The sequence below is a fragment of the Neopsephotus bourkii genome, unplaced genomic scaffold, assembly GCF_033783945.1.
Source record: "Neopsephotus bourkii isolate Nb327-2 ecotype Australia unplaced genomic scaffold, CSIRO-AGI_Nbou_v1 NB_959, whole genome shotgun sequence".
Classification (NCBI taxonomy): domain Eukaryota; kingdom Metazoa; phylum Chordata; class Aves; order Psittaciformes; family Psittacidae; genus Neopsephotus; species Neopsephotus bourkii.
Window position 1 is genome coordinate 339,985 of NW_026901453.1, and position 18,546 is coordinate 358,530.

The window sequence follows — 18,546 nt, forward strand, 5'->3', positions numbered from 1 at the left end:
GTTTGGGTTTCCTTCTTGCTGGCAGTGAAAGTCTTGCTTTAAATGCGAGAGGGTCACGGGATTCTGTTACTGCTGAGCAGGCAGAAGAGCTCCTGCAGGAGATGCAGTCACCTGGGGGAAGCAGCCTTGAAAAGCAGCAATTCCACCCTGCAGGAATCCTATGCTCCCATTCCCTTCAGCTCCAGCACTGCCTCACACTCGCTGCGTGTTGCATCATGCCGTGTCAAAGCCTTTTAGGGCTGCATTAAAAGGTGCTCGCAGGAACCACAGATTAAACACGGGAGCAGGGTGACCTAAATCTGACACCTTGCCCATGCACAGGGAACAAAGCCCAGCTGCATGAGTCCCTCAATTGCTTACTGCTGACACTTGCACACCGGTGTCTCTTTTGAGCTCAAGGTGAGCCTCCTGGTAAGGTTTTTAGCAGGGTGTGCTTTTGCTCTTCATGCTGAAGGCATGCAGGGTGTTTAAAACACTTTTCTCTCTTGGACACGATGTGCAGATCCATGGCCAGAGCAGGGACCATCACCAGGGCAAAATGTGGCTGGTTTTAACCGCAACGTACCTCTGATTTCTCCTGCTGAAAGCCCACATACCGTAATATATATACACATGAAACTTCCCTGGTTAATAACGGAGATGTCTCCTCTCATACTGCCACGATCGACAGCCCCGTAAGTGAACCAAATAAGCACACAGGGCTCGTCCTCAGTGCTGTGATGCTCCAGTGTCGGATGGGACCATCCCAATGCAGCATTTTCAGCCCTAAGACTTATGTCCTAGTACCGTTGCCCTGCTCACCCCCTGCTCCTTGTGACCCCCCACCCCTCCATACCACCTTTTCTCCTCCCCCTGCTCGCTGTACTCGGGGTTCTCGGCCGCGGAGCCGCCTTCACGCCTGGGCTGGCAAATTTGTAGGGCAGTTTCCTGAAGCGGTGATAATCCCCCGCAGCCTCCCCGCTCCCTGTTGCTATGGCAGAGGATGTGTGTTGCCAGGGAGATACCCTCCTCCCGCTGTCTCCATAACAACCGTCTCCTTGCCTTCCCTTCTTCTCTGTCGCCACGGAGACAGCCGCCCGCTCCCCATCTCCCCGTGTTGCCGTGGCAATGGGGAGGACGAACCTGAGTGGAGGCTGCGGTTGCCACGGCAAAGCGCCCCTATCTTGTTGCTATGGCAACAGCCCCGCTCCTCACCCTCCTGCCCTGTTGCTATGGCAACAACATCCTTCCCACCCCACCCCAAATTAAACGGGTACCAGGGGGCAGGACCCCACTCGCGGGCATGGCCGGGATTAAGGGGCCGGGGGGGCAGCGGGGTCCCGGGGAGGGTCCGGGGCAGGGGTGGGGATGGGGCCGGTGACCGGAGCCCCACCGCGATGAGGGCCACGGAGCACAGGGCCCGGCCGCGGCCTCCCCTCCGCTGGCCCCGGCCCCGGCCCGCCCCCGTCCCGCCCGCCCTGGGCCATGGCGGCGGCCGCGCTGTGCCTCGGCCGGGCCCCGCCGCCGCGGCCGCTCGTGGTGATCCTCGGCGCTACCGGCACCGGGAAGTCGGCGCTGGCGCTGCAGCTGGGGCTGCGCCTCGGCGGGGAGATCGTCAGCGCCGACTCCATGCAGGTACGGCCGGGCCGCGGCCTCCGTGCCGGGACACAGCGCAGCGGGGCCTGGGGACCGCGGGAGGCCGCAAGCGGGCCCCGGGCGCAGGGGAGGCCGCAGCCGGGCCTGCGAGCAGGGGAGGGCCGGGGCTGGGCCTGAGGGAGGCGGCGGCGGGGAGCAGGCCCTGCTCGGGGCCCGCAGAGCCCCGCGGGGTTCGGGCCGGGCTCCCCTGGGCCCTCTGAGCGGTGTCTGTGGGGAGCAGCCCCCTCCTGCCGTGCCCTGCTCGCCTGTCAGCGCGGAACAGGGTGGCACAGGCAGCGCTGCAGAGCCGGGCTTGTTCCGCACCCCCTCCCCGGTGAAGGCTCCCTCTGGGAGGAAACCCGAGTGAGGGGCTTCGGTTTAGACCCGCAGAAGGCATGCGGGGGTTTGAGGAGCAGTTGGGTGAGAGAAGGCAGCGGATGGAGTTCATCGGTTGTAAGTGGTGCTCAGGATCGGTCCTGCGGGTGCTGACAAGGAGCCTGCGCTGTGGCAGCTGCACAGGACATGGGGGGAGTCCTGACTGAGACCCACAGCCCCACTGGGCCCTGTGCTGAGCCTCGTGTCCTGGCACTGCTGTCTGCCCTTCCAGGGGCTGCTGGTGAATGGAGCATCAGCGAGGTGCGATGTGGCAGCTGAAGGAGAGCGCTCCCCTCTTTGCTCAGCAGCAAAGGGACACCCAAGAGATACGGGAAAGGAAGGATGTTAACAGCTGGATTTGCTGCTTGAGAGCCTGTGGTTTCGTTTCCTTCCATGCTCCATTCCTAGCAGGTGGAAGATAGCAGATGTAGATGATACAAGGTCCTTTCCTATGATTCTATGCTGGGTTTAGGAGGAGCTGAGCCTCTGTTTTGGTCCTGATTGCACCCAGTCACAGGAGCTTCATCATCAGATGCGATTTTCACCACAGGGGGCTTGTTACTGGTTAGCAAGATGTTTCCTTTGTAATCACTGCTTTGGCTGCTCTGGTTCTGTAGCACCTGAGCTCCCACAGCCTTCAGTGCTCAGCCCATTTATTGTGCTGGTTTAAAGGTGTTTGCTGCCAACAGCACCCTTCCTGCTGCCCAGGGATGGACTCGCGCTCTCCTGCAGCCACCTCCTGCTTTCCTGTGCCTGGCTGCTGATGCTGGGCACTGTTTGTGTCCTAACCCTAACCCTAACCCTTGAAACTTCCCTCTCCTGAATCTGGAGCAATTGGAAGCTTTAACTTTATGGGATGTTTTCCTTAAGCTCTTGAGCAAAGAGCTGAATTGAGTCCTACAGGGGCAAAGCATTCACGTAGATGCAGAAGCTTTGTCTGGAGCTGCCTGGCCCAGCCATGCCAGTGCTTGGAGCCCTCACCATGTGCTCTGTAATGCAGGACCTCCGTGTCCATCCTGCTCTCCTCGAGCACAGGGTGCGACTGCCTGGGAGCTGGTTTGCTCTGCAGTCCTCTTCGGGGCTGGGGTGGCTTCTAGGTGCCTGCTGTTACGTTTGCAAGGCAAGTTATTCTGTTCTAGTGTCTGCACCAGGAGTGTCTCTGATCACATCTTGGCTGCTGGGATTTTACTGGTGCTGACCCTCCTGATGCAGGCAACCCCAGAGCTTTTGTTCAGTCATTTGTGCCTGGTTGTGTGCTGGTAACACTGAGGCTCTCAGACCTTGCAGTGACCGCCAGCCCAGCACGCAGCACTGGGGAATCGTGGCTGTTGACTGGAGCAGTGCTGCAAACAGGAGGCTCCTGCTGCTCCCGAGCTCTGCAGACGTGGCTGAAGCCCACTGGTGCGCTGCAAATTCTTGTTTCATGCTGGTGGATGGTTTGAGGCATGCATTTTGTGCTCTGGTTATTCCAGGTCCCACTATGGGAATGCAAGGGGCTGGGGGGACGCTGGCTGCAGGCACCCAATGGCATGTGGGCTTGAGTGGCTCTTGTCCTCCTTTCCTTTTAATCCCATTCTAGCGTGACTGTGGAACAGGAGCAGCTCTGTTGCCTTTATCCCGCAGCACAGCGTGCTCTGAGCGTGGCCTCGGGCCGCCTGAAGGCGCAGCCTCCAGCAGCCCGTGTCCCACTAACCCCTGTGCCCTGCTCGGGTGGCCGCAGCCAGCTCTTTGCTTGCTCGCTGGCTTTGTTCCCATGGGATATTGCCTCCCCGCTGCAGATCCCTTTGCCACGCAGCACTGGCCCCGCTGTCCTTGCCATGGGTTTTAAAGCTCCCGTTGCTCATTCCCAACTGGCAGCTGCCTGTGCCCCCGTGTCCATTCATCACTGCGGCCCCAGTGGGCTCTGTCGAATGCTGGCAGTGTCCTGGGCAGCTGCTGGAGCTGGAGCCAGGCTCAGGAAGGGGCCGGGAGCCCCAAACCCACCTGTTCCCACACAGGCACCCCTCTCTCTGCAGGGAGTTTCATCATGGCTGTGGGTCGCTGTGGTCATGGTACAGATTTAGCTGCTGCCTGTGTGCAGCTCAGGAGCTCTGCTTAATCCGATGGCCTCTTAATCTTGGGGTTTTTTTGTCCTTTCTGTTGCTGTTCGTCATCCCAGGGAGTTTCCTTTAGGAATAAATTGTTCCTGGGAAACCCAAATGGGGTGAAGCCAGTTCTGTTTGTTCTTCCTGATCCCAGCTTGCTGGAGGGCCCCATCCACTCCCCATCTCACTGTCCCTTCTGGATGCCATCCTTGTCCGGAGGCTGTTGTAGCACACTGGGTACATTTGCCATTTACTGTGTCCAAGTCAGGACATCTTAAGAGCCTTTGTTGCCATCCTTCTGATGGCAGGGATCAGAGTGGGGAGTGAGCTTTGCTCTCCTTGCATCCTAGCTTGGTGTGGGCCCTCCGTGCCCCTCTCCAGCTGGGAGATCCCTTGGTTGCTGTGGAATATTCACACTCTCCCAGCTGCAGGTGGCTTGGCTGTGTCTGGGATCCCTGTGCTGCACAGCTTGGTGTACTGTGTGCCTTTACCCCTCTGGTGCACATGGTGACAAAGGGATGGAGTTTGGGGCTGGGCTGTGCAGGAAACTGATGCCAGAGTGAGGGTTTGGGAGAGCCCTTCCCAGGCTGAGGATCCTCAGGGCACCGTTTCCTGAGCATCACTTAGAAGGGGAGATGGCCCTGTCCTCCCAGCAAAGAGCTGGGAGCTGACCCATGCAGGGCCTTCAGTGCAGGGTGGGAGGATGCTGCCAAGGCCGAGCATCTTCAGTCCACAGCTTGTGCTCGGTGTGTCCAGGCTGCTTGCTGCTAATCTGTTTTGGGAGCCTTAGAAAGCAACAAAGGCTTATCTGAGCCGCTTGCTGCAAATAGCCATGAGTGTCAGGAGGACGGCTGGGTGCGACAGCCAGCTGGTGGAAACCTTGCTGCCTGTATGTAAAAGGCCGCCTTTGTTTCCTCGCAGCCCACACACTGACACCGCATTCCTCCTCTTGTTGCTCGATATTCGGGGACGCTCTCGGTGTTTAATCTCCAGGAGAACCTTGGGGGATCGGAGCCTGAATGGGTAAATCCTGTTTGTGCCTGTGCAGGGCACTGGGAGCTTCCCGGCTGCCTCCGAGCCCCCCCCTCACCATCAGCCCTCGGTATTAACTGTGATCTCAGGCAGACGAGTGGGAGTCGGAGGAGCTGCAGGGCTGGGCTGGCCCTTGCCTGGGGAGAGGAGGCACTGAGCCAACGCTCCCTGCATTCAAAGGCTTTCGGTGCCGACTGGAGACCTGCCTTGAATAGCGCTGCTCAGCACGGGGGTGGGTGATGGAGGGGGATCAATAGGCTGCAGCCAGCCACGGGGCATGTTGGCACAGAGCTGCCTCTTGGGCCTCTCCTCCCGTCTGCTCCCCATCCCCTGGAGCCAGCTGGGTGTCTACAGGGCAAAAAGGAAGAGCATTTGGTTGCCCTCCCGCTCCCCTCTCCTTCCTGCCCCCAGGCAGCCTTTCCCTACCGAGGGACTGGAGCAGGAGCTGGCCCTTGCCCTCTGAGCAGCAAGCTCCAAGAGCTTGGCAGGATGGGAGCTGGATGCGGGGCCTCAGGCGGTTCAGCCGCCCCGGCAGCTCCGGGCTTCCCTGCTCCACTGACCTCGGATCGTGCCTCGCTGCCCGCAGGTCACCTCCGTGTCACCTTGGCCTGGTGTGTGATGAGGGCAGGCAGTGGGTGGAGGCTGCGCTGCCTTGGCAGCTCCTCAGAGGGGATTAAGGGGAAATGTGTTACTGGAAGTCTGGCCCTGTGGCTGGGGTGGTTTCTGGGGAGTGGAGGAGGAAGGGCACAGCCGTTTCCAGCCCTTCCTCCCATCAGCCTGGTTTATTCCAAGCTGGGAGGCTGTTCCAAGCAGGAGCAGTGGCACAAAGCAGAGCCTGAGCCACTGTGTCACACAGTGCAGAGCCAGGCTGGACAGAAAGTGCCCACTGTGACCGTGTGCCTGCTGCCATCACAGTCCCCACTCTGATACCTGCTTGTCTGCAGCACCCATTGACCAGCAGTGCTGGGCACAGGGGCACCCTGTGCTGAAGGGGTTGTGTTTGCATGCCATGGGGAGCAGGGTGAGGAGCCTTCCTCCCTTCTGGGTGAAACATCTCCCCCAGCACCCAGCCGAGCTGCAGGGATGGGATGCCAGGCTGAGGGAGCTCTGGTACTTGCAGGGTCTGTGGGCTAGGCTTTGGCTGGTGCTTTGTGCAGCCTGGAGGGTGGATTTGGGCTGTGGCTCAGGTGCGTGCTGCTGGGATCGCAGGTTGCTTTGGCTCTTCACCAAGAATGCTCCCAAGGGGTTGGTTTGGGTGGCTTTTCTTTCTGCTCTGCTTTTAGCTGCCAGCAGTGCTCTCCCAGGTTCTATATCCCAAACCTGGGACTGAAGATGCAGCTCGAAGCAGTGAGATGCTCCCGGTTGCACTCACGGGTGTCTCTCAGGCATGAGCTGAGACCATTTGCATGTTCAGGAGGCTCCATGGAGTCGCATCCAGAGAGATGCTTGTGCATTATGGGATCCTTGTCCTCAAACGAGGCTCAGTGCTGTGCTGGAGGGGGTGTTTGGAGAGAGGCAGACCTGAGCTTTTAGCTCCAAGAGCAGGAGATGAGGAGATGGCACCTTGGAGGCAGCCATCCTCATCGTTGTGGAGCTCTGTGCTTCAGAGCCCGGCTTGGCTGGTTACCCTGACCTTGATCAATCCCTAACTGCAGGGTTCCACCAGGCCAGGAGAGCAGTCACAAGCTGTGGGGTAAAGGAGCAGTGGTCAAGGGGGTGTCTCATGGGACATAGAGGTGAATGATGGGTTCTTCTCTTCCCCAGGTGTACAAGGGCTTGGACATCATCACAAACAAGGTTTCCCCGCAGGAGCAGCGTCTGTGCAGGCACCACATGATCAGCTTTGTGGATCCCCTCGTCTCCAACTACACAGTGGTAGATTTCAGAGACAAAGCTGTGCCTCTCATATCCCTTCACTCTGCAGCCTGCCTGGCTCATCCCATATGGACTGCTCCCCTCCACAGCCAGGCCTGCAAGAGGGATCAGGGTTTGCCTCAGATTTGGGCTCTCCACATTGCAAATAACTGGGTTTCGGGGGATACTGCTGGTGAGGGGGACTTGGAGCTGCTTTTACCCAGCTAATGCTCAGGGCAGCCCATCCTCAGGGCTGGCTGGGGAGGATCTGAGCCAGATATTGCCTTCCCTGACAGTCCCTGGGTGTCCCTGAGTTTTGGTGGTAGCTGACACAGGCAGCAGAGGATAGTGACCGATGAGGGATGCCTGTAACCGTGTCCTACAGCCTTAACCAGCTCCATGGAGCTGGGCAAATGAGGTTTGGGCCGGCAGGCTGCTGCTCCCAGAGCCCTTCCTCCCTGCTGTGCATCTGTGCTTATGCTCCTTGACTGTAGCACATTGAAGATATCTTTGCCCGAGACAAGATCCCGATTGTTGTGGGAGGAACCAACTACTACATCGAGTCCTTGCTGTGGAAGGTCCTCATCAACACCAAGGTACATCTGAGGGGCTGCATATCCCACTGGGAAAGGGTGAGTGCATGTTCAGAGCAGCCTTCTGCAACTGGGCATGGTGTTCCCCCGGCTAGAATGGGGCAAGGAGAACCAAAAGCCCCTCATTCACCCTGTGGGTCTGGGGGATGTTCTTGCTTGTGCTGGCCTTGCATGTGGATGAGTGTCTCCATTGAGGGGAGCCTTGTGCCCTGCAGGAGAGGGCCAGCACAGCCCCGGAGCTGGTCAGGGACAGGAAGGTGGAGCTGGAGCAGCTGGATGGTGGTGAGCTCTATCGACGCCTGAGCAGGGTGGACCCCGAGATGGCAGCCAAGCTGCACCCCAACGACAAGCGCAAAGTAGCCAGGTGAGCTTGGGGTGCCCTGCATCCCTTCCCAAGGGAATAGTGTGCCAGGGAACACAGCGAGACAGGCTCTCCCATCCCAGGTGGGTGCTCCCAGGCTCTTAGCAAGATGCTTGGGCACCTTGGAGCACTGGTGTTGGGGAGCTCTCTGAGATCTGAGACCTTTGGCCATGCAGCACCCCAGCCTTTGGGATGAAGGATGGTGCTCATGTGCACTGGGGCTGCTCCCGCTGCGGTGCCCCAGCAGCAGGGTTTATCTGAAGCTATTTAAAGAGCAAGCTGCTGTGCTGGCTGAGTAACATAGCTGAGCTCTGTGGGAACAGCACGGCAGCAAGACCAGGCTTGCTGCTTTGGCGGGCCCATCCCAGCTGAGCCCTGGCCTGGGGGGAGCAGAAACCACCCACCCCATTCGCACGGTGCAGGGGGGACAGGGGGTTGGGCACCCCCAACAGCTTCCTCCACCTCCCTGCCTGGGCTGGGCTGAGCATCAGCAGTGCTGGCCCCTTCCCTGCAGCCCTACCTGGCTGGAAAGGGCAGGGCTGGAGCCAGAACCCTGTCCCCTGCAGGATTTGTCCTGCTGCCAGGGAGGAGTGGGTGGCTGTGCTCTAGGCTCCTTGGGTGCCATCACTGTGCTCTGCACTGCATTGTACCCCCAGGACCTGGGTGTGCTCAGGATGCTGGGCACGGGAGGGGGCAGAAACCTGCCCTCCCCCCACATGAGAAGGATGGATCTCAGTGAGTGTCTGCGGTTCCCTTTGCTGGAGCCCCCAGGGCTGCTGGGGAAATGGAAAAGCTCATCCTCACCCAGCCTCTGAGCTCTGTCTGTCTCTGCTTGCAGGAGCCTCCAAGTGTTTGAAGAGACGGGGATCCCCCATAGTGAAATCTTGCAGCAGCAGCAGGAGGAGGAAGGTGGGGGGCCCTTAGGTGGGCCCCTGAAATACCCACATTCCTGCATCTTGTGGCTCCATGCAGACCAGGCAGGTGAGAGTGAGCTCCTGGCTGAGTAAAGTGATGCAGATGAGGGCTGACGCCCTGCTCCTGCCCCAGCCTCCTCCCTGAACAAGGCAGCAATTCCTTTGGCATCAGTGAGCGTGACAAAGGACTTGTTGCCCTCTCCTGCTGGGTTCTGCCTTCCTCAGTGGGATGGGGAGTGCTGGGGCATGTTCTGGCACATGGTCTGGCTGTGGGCCTCCTGAGGGCATGCCCTGCTCTCCTCCTCCCAGCTCTGGACCGGCGGCTGGAGAAGCGGGTGGATGACATGCTGGCTGCGGGGCTGCTGGAGGAGCTGCGCGACTTCCACCGCCGCTACAACCAACAGAAGGTGGCTGAGAACCGGTGGGTGAGGAGCCAGCTCCCTTCCTGCTCCCATTCCCCCCCTGCCAGAGCCATGCAGGCCCCAAAACAACCCTGTCTGCAGCACCTCTGGTGCATTGCTGCTCCCAGCCCTCTCCTGGCAGTGTCTGCTCTGGTTCCTGCCTCTGCAGGGGCACCATCATGGAGAGGTGTGGACCAGCGGGATCCTCCAGCACTTCTTGGCCTCCTTCCCTTCCTGCCAGAGCTCTTAGAGCAGATTTGGTCAAACAGCAGTCCCTGTGGGTCTTAGTGTTGAGAATTAATTTTGTCTGGACCATACCTGCCATTTTCCCTCAGTAAAAATGACTTGGTGCTGCCTAAGCATTCACACAGGGAAGCTGACATGGGCTGGCCCTGAAGGCACTGATTTGTCTTTGTACCTGGTTTGGCTTGTCCCCTGAGCCCATAGGCTTGTGTCATCTGGGGATGTTCCTGCAGGGTGGGATGCAGAGACCAGCAGGTCAAAGGAGGTGATCCTGCCCCTTTATTCTGCTCTTGTGAGACCTCACTTGGAGTATTGTGTGCAGTTGTGGTGTCCTCAACATAAAAAGGACATGGAGCTGTTGGAACAAGTCCAGAGGAGGCCACGAGGATGCTCAGGGGCTGGAGCACCTCCTGTATGAAGACAGGCTGAGAAAGTTGGGGCTGTTCAGCCTGGAGAAGAGAAGCTGCGTGGAGACCTCATAGCGGCTTCCAGTGTCTGAAGGGGCCTATAGGGATGCTGGGGATGGACTCTTCATTAGGGACTGTAGTGATAGGACAAGGGGTAATGGGTTAAAACTGAAATAGGGGAAGTTTAGATTGGATATAAGGAGGAAATTCTTTCCTGTTAGGGTTGTGAGGCACTGGAATGGGTTGCCCAGGGAGGTTGTGAATGCTCCATCCCTGACAGTGTTCAAGGCCAGGTTGGACGAGGCCTTGGGTAATATGGTTTAGAGCGAGGTGTCCCTGCCCATGGCAGGGGGGTTGGAACTGGATGATCTTAAGGTCCTTTCCAACCCAAACTATTCTATGATTCTATGATTCAGGGGAGAGGTGAGGTCTCCCACTGTTCTGCAGGAGATGGCTTTGACCGCTGCCTCTTGTCTTTGTCTCCAGGCAGGATTACCAGCACGGCATCTTCCAGTCCATTGGCTTCAAGGAGTTCCATGAGTACCTCATTAGTGAAGGGAGCTGCTCACCAGAGACCAGTGCCCTGCTGCTGCAAAAAGGTGGGAGGAGCACCCTGTATGCCCTACATCCCTCAGCCCCATGCAGCTCCAGGGGACACTGCCTGATGGGCTGAACCAAGCTCAGACCTTAGCGCAGGTCTTGCTGGGGTTGAGCTGCACCTTTCTCTCTGCATTTTCCATCTTTGCCAGCTCAGGGGTCAGGGACTCCTTTTTCAGTGCTTGGAGCACAGCTGAGCACAGCCAGGGCAATTCCTCCCTCCCTTCCCCCTGGCCTCCCTGTAAGTTGTACTGGGCACAGCGTGTCTTGGGATCTGGAGCTGGTCCTCCAGTGACCTGGGTGATGAGATCTCAGCTGAGGTGTGAATGCTGTGGGGAACTGAGCTGGAAAGAGGGAATGAAGCAGAACTCAGCATCTGGTTCAGCAGCATTATGGTGGGAAGGAACCTGGGGGTCTAGCAGATAACAGCATGAGTCAATAGTGGTGCAGTCTTCAATGGCATGTTCCATTCTGGAGTTCAGGACTGTTGTTAGAGGACAGGTCAAAGGGGGTGATCCTGCCCCTCTGCTCTTGTGAGGCCTCACTTGGAGTTTTCTGTTCAGTTCTGGTGTCCTCAGCATAAAAAGGACATGGAGCTGTTGGAACAAGTCCAGAGGAGGCCGCAGGGATGCTCAGGGGCTGGAGCAGCTCCTGTATGGAGACAGGCTGAGGAAGTTGGGGCTGTTCAGCCTGGAGAAGAGAAGCTGCATGGAGACCTCAGAGCAGCTTCCAGTGTCTGAAAGGGGCTATAGAGATGCTGGGGATGGACTCTTCATTAGGGACTGTAGTGATAGGGCAAGGGGTAATGGGTTAAAACTGAAACAGGGGAAGTTGAGATTGGATATAAGGAGGAAATTCTTTCCTGTGAGGGTGGTGAGGCACTGGAATGGGTTGCCCAGGGAAGCTGTGAATGCTCCATCCCTGGCAGTGTTCGAGGCCAGGTTGGACAGAGCCTTGGGTGCCCTGGTTTAGTGTGAGGTGTCCCTGCCCATGGCAGGGGGTTGGAACTGGATGATCTTAAGGTCCTTTCCAACCCAAACCATTCTATGATTCTATGACAACTGCTCTGTTCCTCAGCACAGCAGAGGTCGCAGGCAGAGTTGATCTGTGTTAGGGACGGTTCAGTGCAAAGTGAAGATGGGAGTCTGAGGAAACCACAGCAATGATAACAGGCTTGAAAACAGAAGGGGCTTGTTATGTCTGCTCAGGAGACCATTACAGAGGGAAAGATAAGTTTGGTACTAAGTATTGACAGGTTGTACAGTGGTCAGCCATGCTGTGGGACACCTGTGGGGAGGATGAGGAGTCCTGAGCTCCATTTGTACGGATTGATACTTGGGTATTGTGAGAGCAGGGTGGCCCTTGAACAGATTGTTCTACCTGCTAAAAGCTTTAGGGCAGAGGTTTTGGGCTCTGAGCTCAGCTTGCAGCCTTACACTCACCTTTGTTTTAATCCCTCTGTTTCAAAGGGATCCAGGCCCTGAAGCAGGTGACCAAGAGATACGCCCGGAGGCAGAACAAATGGGTCCGAAACCGCTTCCTGAAACGTGAGTCCTCTGTTCCTACCCTCCCTCACCATCCCTGTTCTTCATCTCTCGTCTTTCCTCAGCCCATCCCCTGCTCCTAGCTCAGGAGAGCACAGGAGAGGCTCCACTGCTTCAGGGCTCAGGCAGGGGGTGCCCAGCATGGTCCCTCTCCTCGTGGTGTCGCACATGGTGCCCAGTTGATGCTGCCTTTCACATTAGGAGCATGAGCCTGTTGGCTGCTCTGAGCATGGGCTGTGCTGGCTGCAGTGGCCAGGAGCCAGCAGGACTTCCCCATCCCAGCCCCAGCCTTGGAGCAGGGCCAGCAGCAGCAGCTGGGAGCCGGGCACTTGTTGAAAGGTGCTCGGTAGGGGCAAAACAACAATAAAATAAAGAGAAAAAGCCCAGACAGGGAGAAACTGGGCTCAAAAGATGGACTTTGAGCAAGGTGCAAGAGCTGTCCCGCAGCCATGTGCTCGGTGGCTGTGGCTCACCTTTCTGGTGGCAGGTGTGCTGCAGACCAGCTTTGTGAGGAGGTTGGTTGTGGTTACAGCACTAAGGAGCAGCAGCTGCTGGAGCCTGGCACGCAGCAGCCTGCGATGGCTTTGTCTGAGCAGGGGCTCTGATTGCTGCTGTCTGTGCCCCGTGCCCTCACAGCAGGCTGGGGGAGGCCAAAGGGGTGGCTTTGAAACTTGGGCCTTGTCTGAGGCATTATCAAAGCATCTCCCACTGTGGTCTGCTGCTGGGAGCAATGTGTGGCCAGTGCAGCCACACAAGCCATTAGAGCTCCGAGTGAGGAACTGCACCCACAGATTCCTCATGCAGACTCTGTGCCTGCATCTCCCTGTAAACTTTGTGTGATGGCTTTGTGTCCAGATCTAGCTTTTTGATCTCCTGTGGCCTCCCATATACCATGGCAGTGATGAAGTGTTTGTTGCTGGGCTGGGCTGTTGGCGTGCTCAGATTTCACAATGCTGTCCCAAACAGACAACCATGGAGATGCTTGCCTGTGTTCTTAGGTGCTCATGCTCTTTGCAAGGGTGGTACCCCCCCCCGGCTGAGGTCTTTGGTAATTTGGGCTCTGGAAAGTCTGGTGCTGTTTGCTTCTTGCTAAAGAACAACTAGATAGGAAAAAGCAGGACACTCTGCTCATGGTGTAGCCCCATGGGCACTGTGACACGATGCTGGGGGTGTTCTGGTGTGCTGACTTGCCTTTCTGTGTCTCTGTAGGTCCTGGGCCCAATGTGCCCCCAGTGTATGCCTTGGAGGTGTCTGATCTCTTGCAGTGGGAAGAGAATGTGCTGAAACCTGCTCTGGAGATTGTGGAGAGCTTTATCCAGGTACTGGGTAACTGGAGTTAACACGTGAAACATGACCAAGAAGCCAACTTTTTGGTAGTCTCCAGGCCCATTAACTTGGCACTTAGTCTCTCTGCTGTCTGCTATGTGCCCAGCCTTGGGCTTCCCTCACAGTGGCAGAGGACTGTTGTCTAAGCTGAAAACTTCTCCTAATGGCCAGTACTGCAATTGTCTTGCATGGTACAACTGCAGCATCTGTCCTGCTAACCTTAGTGTCTGCGTATGGCAGGTTCACATCCCAAAGTGAACACAGCCAGGCAGATTTCACAGCAGACCCCAAATGGAGACTGTATTTCACCTACAGGGCCGGGAGCCCCCGGCAGAGCCCGTGAAGATGGAGCACGATGTCAATGAGAACAAGCGGAGTCACCGCGTGTGTGAGCTCTGTGACAGGCTCATCATTGGGGACAGAGAGTGGGCAGGTAGGACATGGTGGGGGGGGGGGAACAGGACCTGGGAGGGGGCCCAGAGAGTACAGTCACACAGAGAGGTGCAGTGAGGCAGTTCTCTGAAGCAGAGCAGCTTTCCTTGCCTGGCTGTGTGGCTGGATGACCCTCATCACATCATCTCATCACATCATCTCATCACATCATCTCAGCACATCATCTCAGCACATCATCTCAGCACATCATCTCAGCACATCATCTCAGCCTTCAAGGCTTGTTTACAGCCCAGGATGAAAGGAGCCATTTGCAAGCCTAGGGGGATGCAGGAGCTGTGCCACAGCAGCCATCTGTCAGGCTTCCCCCCTTCCCTGCACCCAGTCACTGCCCCAGTGTGGGGATCTATAGGTACCATCAAGCCTTAGAGCTGTTTGTTTAGTGAGGGCTGCTGGCCTTTTTCAGCACTTCAGGTGGTTTGTCATGAAGCAGAGAACAGGTTTGTTTCTTCTAAAATGTTGTGTAAAATGAAACTTTTGAAATGGTTTTTAATAGCTCAGGTTTGCTCCAGTATCTCCTATTTGTGTGCTTAGTCTTTTAAAAAAAGAGTATTGCTAGCTGCAATGGTAATAGAAAAGGATTTTCTGTTTTCAATAGACTGCCTTTAAAAGAGCTCAGCTGGAATCAGATTAACTCTGTGAATTTATCTGTGCTGGGAGGCTCATGCTGAGAACCAGGAACAAAAAGTAGCAGAGAAACTGGCTGCAAGGAACAGAACTGGTAAATCTCCATGTGTTGCCCAAACACAGTGTGTGCAGGCACAATGCAGAGATAAGTTCTGCAGGTCGTTGGTCATTGGATTTGAACGAGTCACTTACTCCTATTGATGCAGGGAACTGCTGAAAGCAAAGATGGAAGGAGGCTCGGAATAGGAAGCTCATTGTAATGAGATCAGTTTGGAAGTGCCATTGTTATTTTAGCCAGTCTCAGCTCAGAGGTGCTTTGAAGGAGCTCTGCCTCCCCCAGAACTAGAGGAGTCTGAAAGCTATCAGGGTCCAGCAGGTTTTGTGGCTGGGTGGGAACTCCACAACCCCCCCAGAACACTGCATCTGTGACTGCACGTCCTCCAGGAGCATCATCCCAAATTCTGCTAGATGATGACAGTGCCTTCCTCAGCCAAGACCAGCTGTGGTTCCCTGCATCCAGCTGAATTTGGCTCACACCCCGGGATGGTGGGAGAAAAACGGTCCCAAACTGGGTGTTACTTGTGAGTGCAAAATGGAAGTGAAAGCAGCAGTGGGGGCTGAGCTGATGTGCAATCTGCTCTGGTTTCTGTAGGCAAGTTACACGTAGTCCTGGGAGCTGTTTCCCAGTACCCCACTGGGTCTGAGGGATGGAAAAGTTCTATTTGTGTGGATTGCTGCTCCCAGGCAGCGCCTCCTCCTGCCACTGGGAGCTTTGGTGTTGCTTGTGACAAGTTGTAAGAGGTGAGACTTGATTTCAGGCTGAGGTGAGCCTACAGCAATTGTGATAAAGCAGCAGCTTTGCATGTAACTTCATCAGTTGGCAGGAAAGGATGCCTGGAAAACCCCTCAGGGCCAGGATTCAGTGAGCACATCCCCTCGTTCCATGAAGGCCCTGCTTGGAAAGCTTGCTGCTTTAATTGCTGCTCTGATCTCTTGGAAATAGCAAAACCACCCTGCTAAAATGGTTCATGGCTCTGGTTAGACAAAGCACCTTCTGCTTAGATAACACCACTGATACAGGAAGTTTTACTGCCCTTAACTCTGATTCCAACCAAGTGCAGCTCCTGCTGCCGTGCTCTGTCAGGACAAGCTGCATCCCAGGGATTACACCTCTGTTCCCCCTGCCTCCTGCTAAGTGCTCTCATGGCTGGGGGCCTTGCCCTGGAGTTATGCAAAAGCCTAATTATGCTCCAGGCTCCATCCTGAGCTGCTCTGCAGAGTTACAGGAGATCCCAGTGCTGTGGTGCAGGCATCTAGGCCTATAAATGATCCTGGCAGGGCTCCATGGGGTGGTGGAGAGTTGCACAACCTTGCTGCATCCTTCAGTGTGCTGCCTCTTTGATAACCCTTCCCTTTCTCCCAGCCTCCCGGTGTTGTCTTGGTTGGGAGCAGATTTGCTGGGGGAGTTGAGCGAGTCCTGACAATCTGGAGCCTTCTGTGTGTACAAAACCAGGATTTGTCCCTCTCCCATCCTCCCTGTGGTCAGGAGGAGGCTTGGGAGGGTTGTCCCCGTTCGAGTCCCGATTCCTTGGGATAATGGCCAGGGCAGGGCTTGGGAAGTCACTTCCCTGCAGGAATGAGCTGTGTGGGAGGATGGGAAGGGACGGTTCCCCACACTGCACACGCAGATGGGGTTGGCTGTTCCGCAGAATTAAAGGCTCTGTTTGCCTCTCCCTCCAGCTCACACACGCTCCAAATCCCACCTGCACCATCTGAAGAGGAGAAGGAAGCTGGAGGCCGCCGGCTGCGCTGCGGAGGCTGAGGGGGACAGTGCGGGTGCAGCGACCTCGGATGAGGACAGCAGCCAGCCTTCACCGTAGGGCCCCATCCTGCCTCTGAAGGGGAGGAGGTGACTTGGTCCTGAGTGGCCTTGGACTGGGCAAGCCGAGTCGGTTTTCTGGGGCTGAGGCAGGTGATGGCCAAAGGCCTCATCGGATCCTCTTCATGTGGCATCACGGTGCTGTGTTCCCATGTTTCCTCAACCCTGCCTGGAAAGGGCTGGGCCCTGGGGCAAGGCTGCTGGAGCATCCTCCTGTGCCAAGTGTTCATTCCTGCCAGAGACACAGCATTATCCTTGGTATGGTAGAGCTGCCATGTGAATGTGTCCTGCTTGGAGACAGGAATACCCTGCCCTCCTCCAGCTTGGCCAGGGGCGCAGCTCCAGAGCTGAGCGAGCTCTTGCTGCCTTTATTGTGGAGAGGAATATTTTCTTCTTATATATGGAAATAAAGTTGCACAGGATGATCGTAGGCTCCTTTCCCCATTGCCAAGCACACTTTTCTCATGCTCTGTTTCCACCTGGCCCAGGTTCCCTGCTCAGGGCATGGGGTGGGATGGTCAGGCCTGGTCCCTTCTTCCAGCCACCTTTCCTTCAGCTTCCAAGGGAGCTGAGCAGATGTTCCCGGCTTGTGGAGGCCATCTGATCCCAATGCACGGAGCAGGTGCAGAAGGAGCTGGCACCTGTTAAACAGGAACTTGGAAGTGATCTCATCCCGTTTGCAGCAGATGAGTCTGTCCCAGTTAGAGCTGAATTCCCGGGGGTTTACGCTGTGGTTTGGCAATGGGAACCAGCCCTGCCTTTGAATGCGAGTTGCTGAGCAGCGGATTCTTTGTGCTGCATTCTGCAGGCAGTTGGTCTCCACAGCACCGTTCCCATCAGGTGGAACTGGGAGGGCCTTGATGGGCGTTTGGGACTCTCCTGGCAAATGCAGTCAAGACGGTTGGTTCCTCCTGGCAGGGTTTTGAGTGGTAGAACACACAGTTTTCCTTCAGCTGCTTGTGATGCACCATGAGGCAAGAGCCATCTCACAGGGCTGCATGGGTGCAGGCTCTGGAGGTGCTGCTCCAGTGGGATCATGTTAACCTTCCAGTCTGTGCTCTTCAACACTGGGGTGATTTCTGTAACTGCTTGGGGCAGCAGCTTTGGGCTGTTTGAGAGGGACGTGGGGAGGATGCAGGGAAGAGCTGGGAATTCACGTTGGCTTTTCTCTGCCAGCACTGGGGCAGAGCTGGGCGTCAGCCTTCCGAGATGCCAGGCACCACGTTTGTGTTGCTGGGTCTGTGCAGCAGCAGCTGAACCTCTTCTCCAGCCCAGACTTGTTTGCCATCCACAATGACTCAGTGTACGTGGATATGGGCTCAGCCCAGCGCTGGAGCACAGGGCCAAGGGGTTCTGCTGGCTCAGATGGACGAGGTGAGGCCGGGTGTAAAGCCCCATTCCCTGCCTGTGTGCTGGGTGTGGATGGGTTCAGTCATGTCCCCAGGCCAAGCTGGGATCCTTGGGCAGCTCTGTGAATGAGGGGTGGGATTATCTGCTGTCTCCTGGGTGCAGGCAGATGACTACACTGTTAGAAACAGATTTAGTGTCCTTAATCTAATATGAACTTTGTTATCCCCACTGATAAATGTGATTCCTCTAGCACAATAGCTGCTAGTCTGCCTGTTGTGGTCCAGGACCACTCACAGAGGCTGTGCTGCAGCCAGCATGGACAGAGTGTTCCAGGTCCCTGCCACCGTTGCAATGCCCTGGTCTGAGAGCAGCAGCTCCTGGGTGTCCCAGCAGGATGAGACCCTCATTCTTGCCTGTTCATGCTGTGCGGTCCAGGACATGGAAGGTGGTTGTGCCCAGATGCTGCCAGCAGCAAGAAGCAGGGGAGTTGGTGGCCTCCGATCAAATCACTGCAGACCCAGGCAGGAGTCACTGAGAAAGTTGTTGTGGTCTCTGGTTTCAGGCTGCTGGCGGTGCCGGGAGCTTTAGGGATGGGCAATGGCACTTCCCTCCATCTGCCCTCGCTAATCCCCAGACAAACGCAGCTCTTCCATCTGTGCAGCCGAGCCCATCACACCAGCCACTTAATCTAAATGGCTTTGGCCAAAGATAAGGTCATTAATTCCACTGGGATTAGGAAAACAGCACAGGCCTGGCAGGGCTTGGCTCTCCATCAGTTAAAGTCCTTGGTGCCCTGTCCTGGCTGAGCGCTGCAGCTGAAGAGCTTGGGCTGGAGGAGCCCCGTGGCAGAGCATCATCCACATGGACTGGCACCAGGGCTGCCGGTGCAGCCTGA

General features: G+C 56.6%; 1 protein-coding gene across 1 annotated transcript; it reads left to right on the forward strand.

The window, feature by feature from the left end:
- Positions 1 to 1,458: 1,458 nt before the first annotated feature.
- On the forward strand, positions 1,459 to 17,906 carry TRIT1 (tRNA isopentenyltransferase 1). Its single transcript, XM_061358945.1, has 11 exons — positions 1,459 to 1,614; positions 6,870 to 7,009; positions 7,456 to 7,555; positions 7,768 to 7,916; positions 8,752 to 8,894; positions 9,137 to 9,248; positions 10,365 to 10,477; positions 11,945 to 12,022; positions 13,229 to 13,338; positions 13,661 to 13,778; positions 16,163 to 17,906. Exons 1-11 carry the CDS (start codon positions 1,465 to 1,467, stop codon positions 16,300 to 16,302), a joined length of 1,353 nt encoding a protein of 450 aa, XP_061214929.1. The 5' UTR covers positions 1,459 to 1,464; the 3' UTR covers positions 16,303 to 17,906.
- The last annotated feature ends 640 nt before the right edge of the window (positions 17,907 to 18,546 follow it).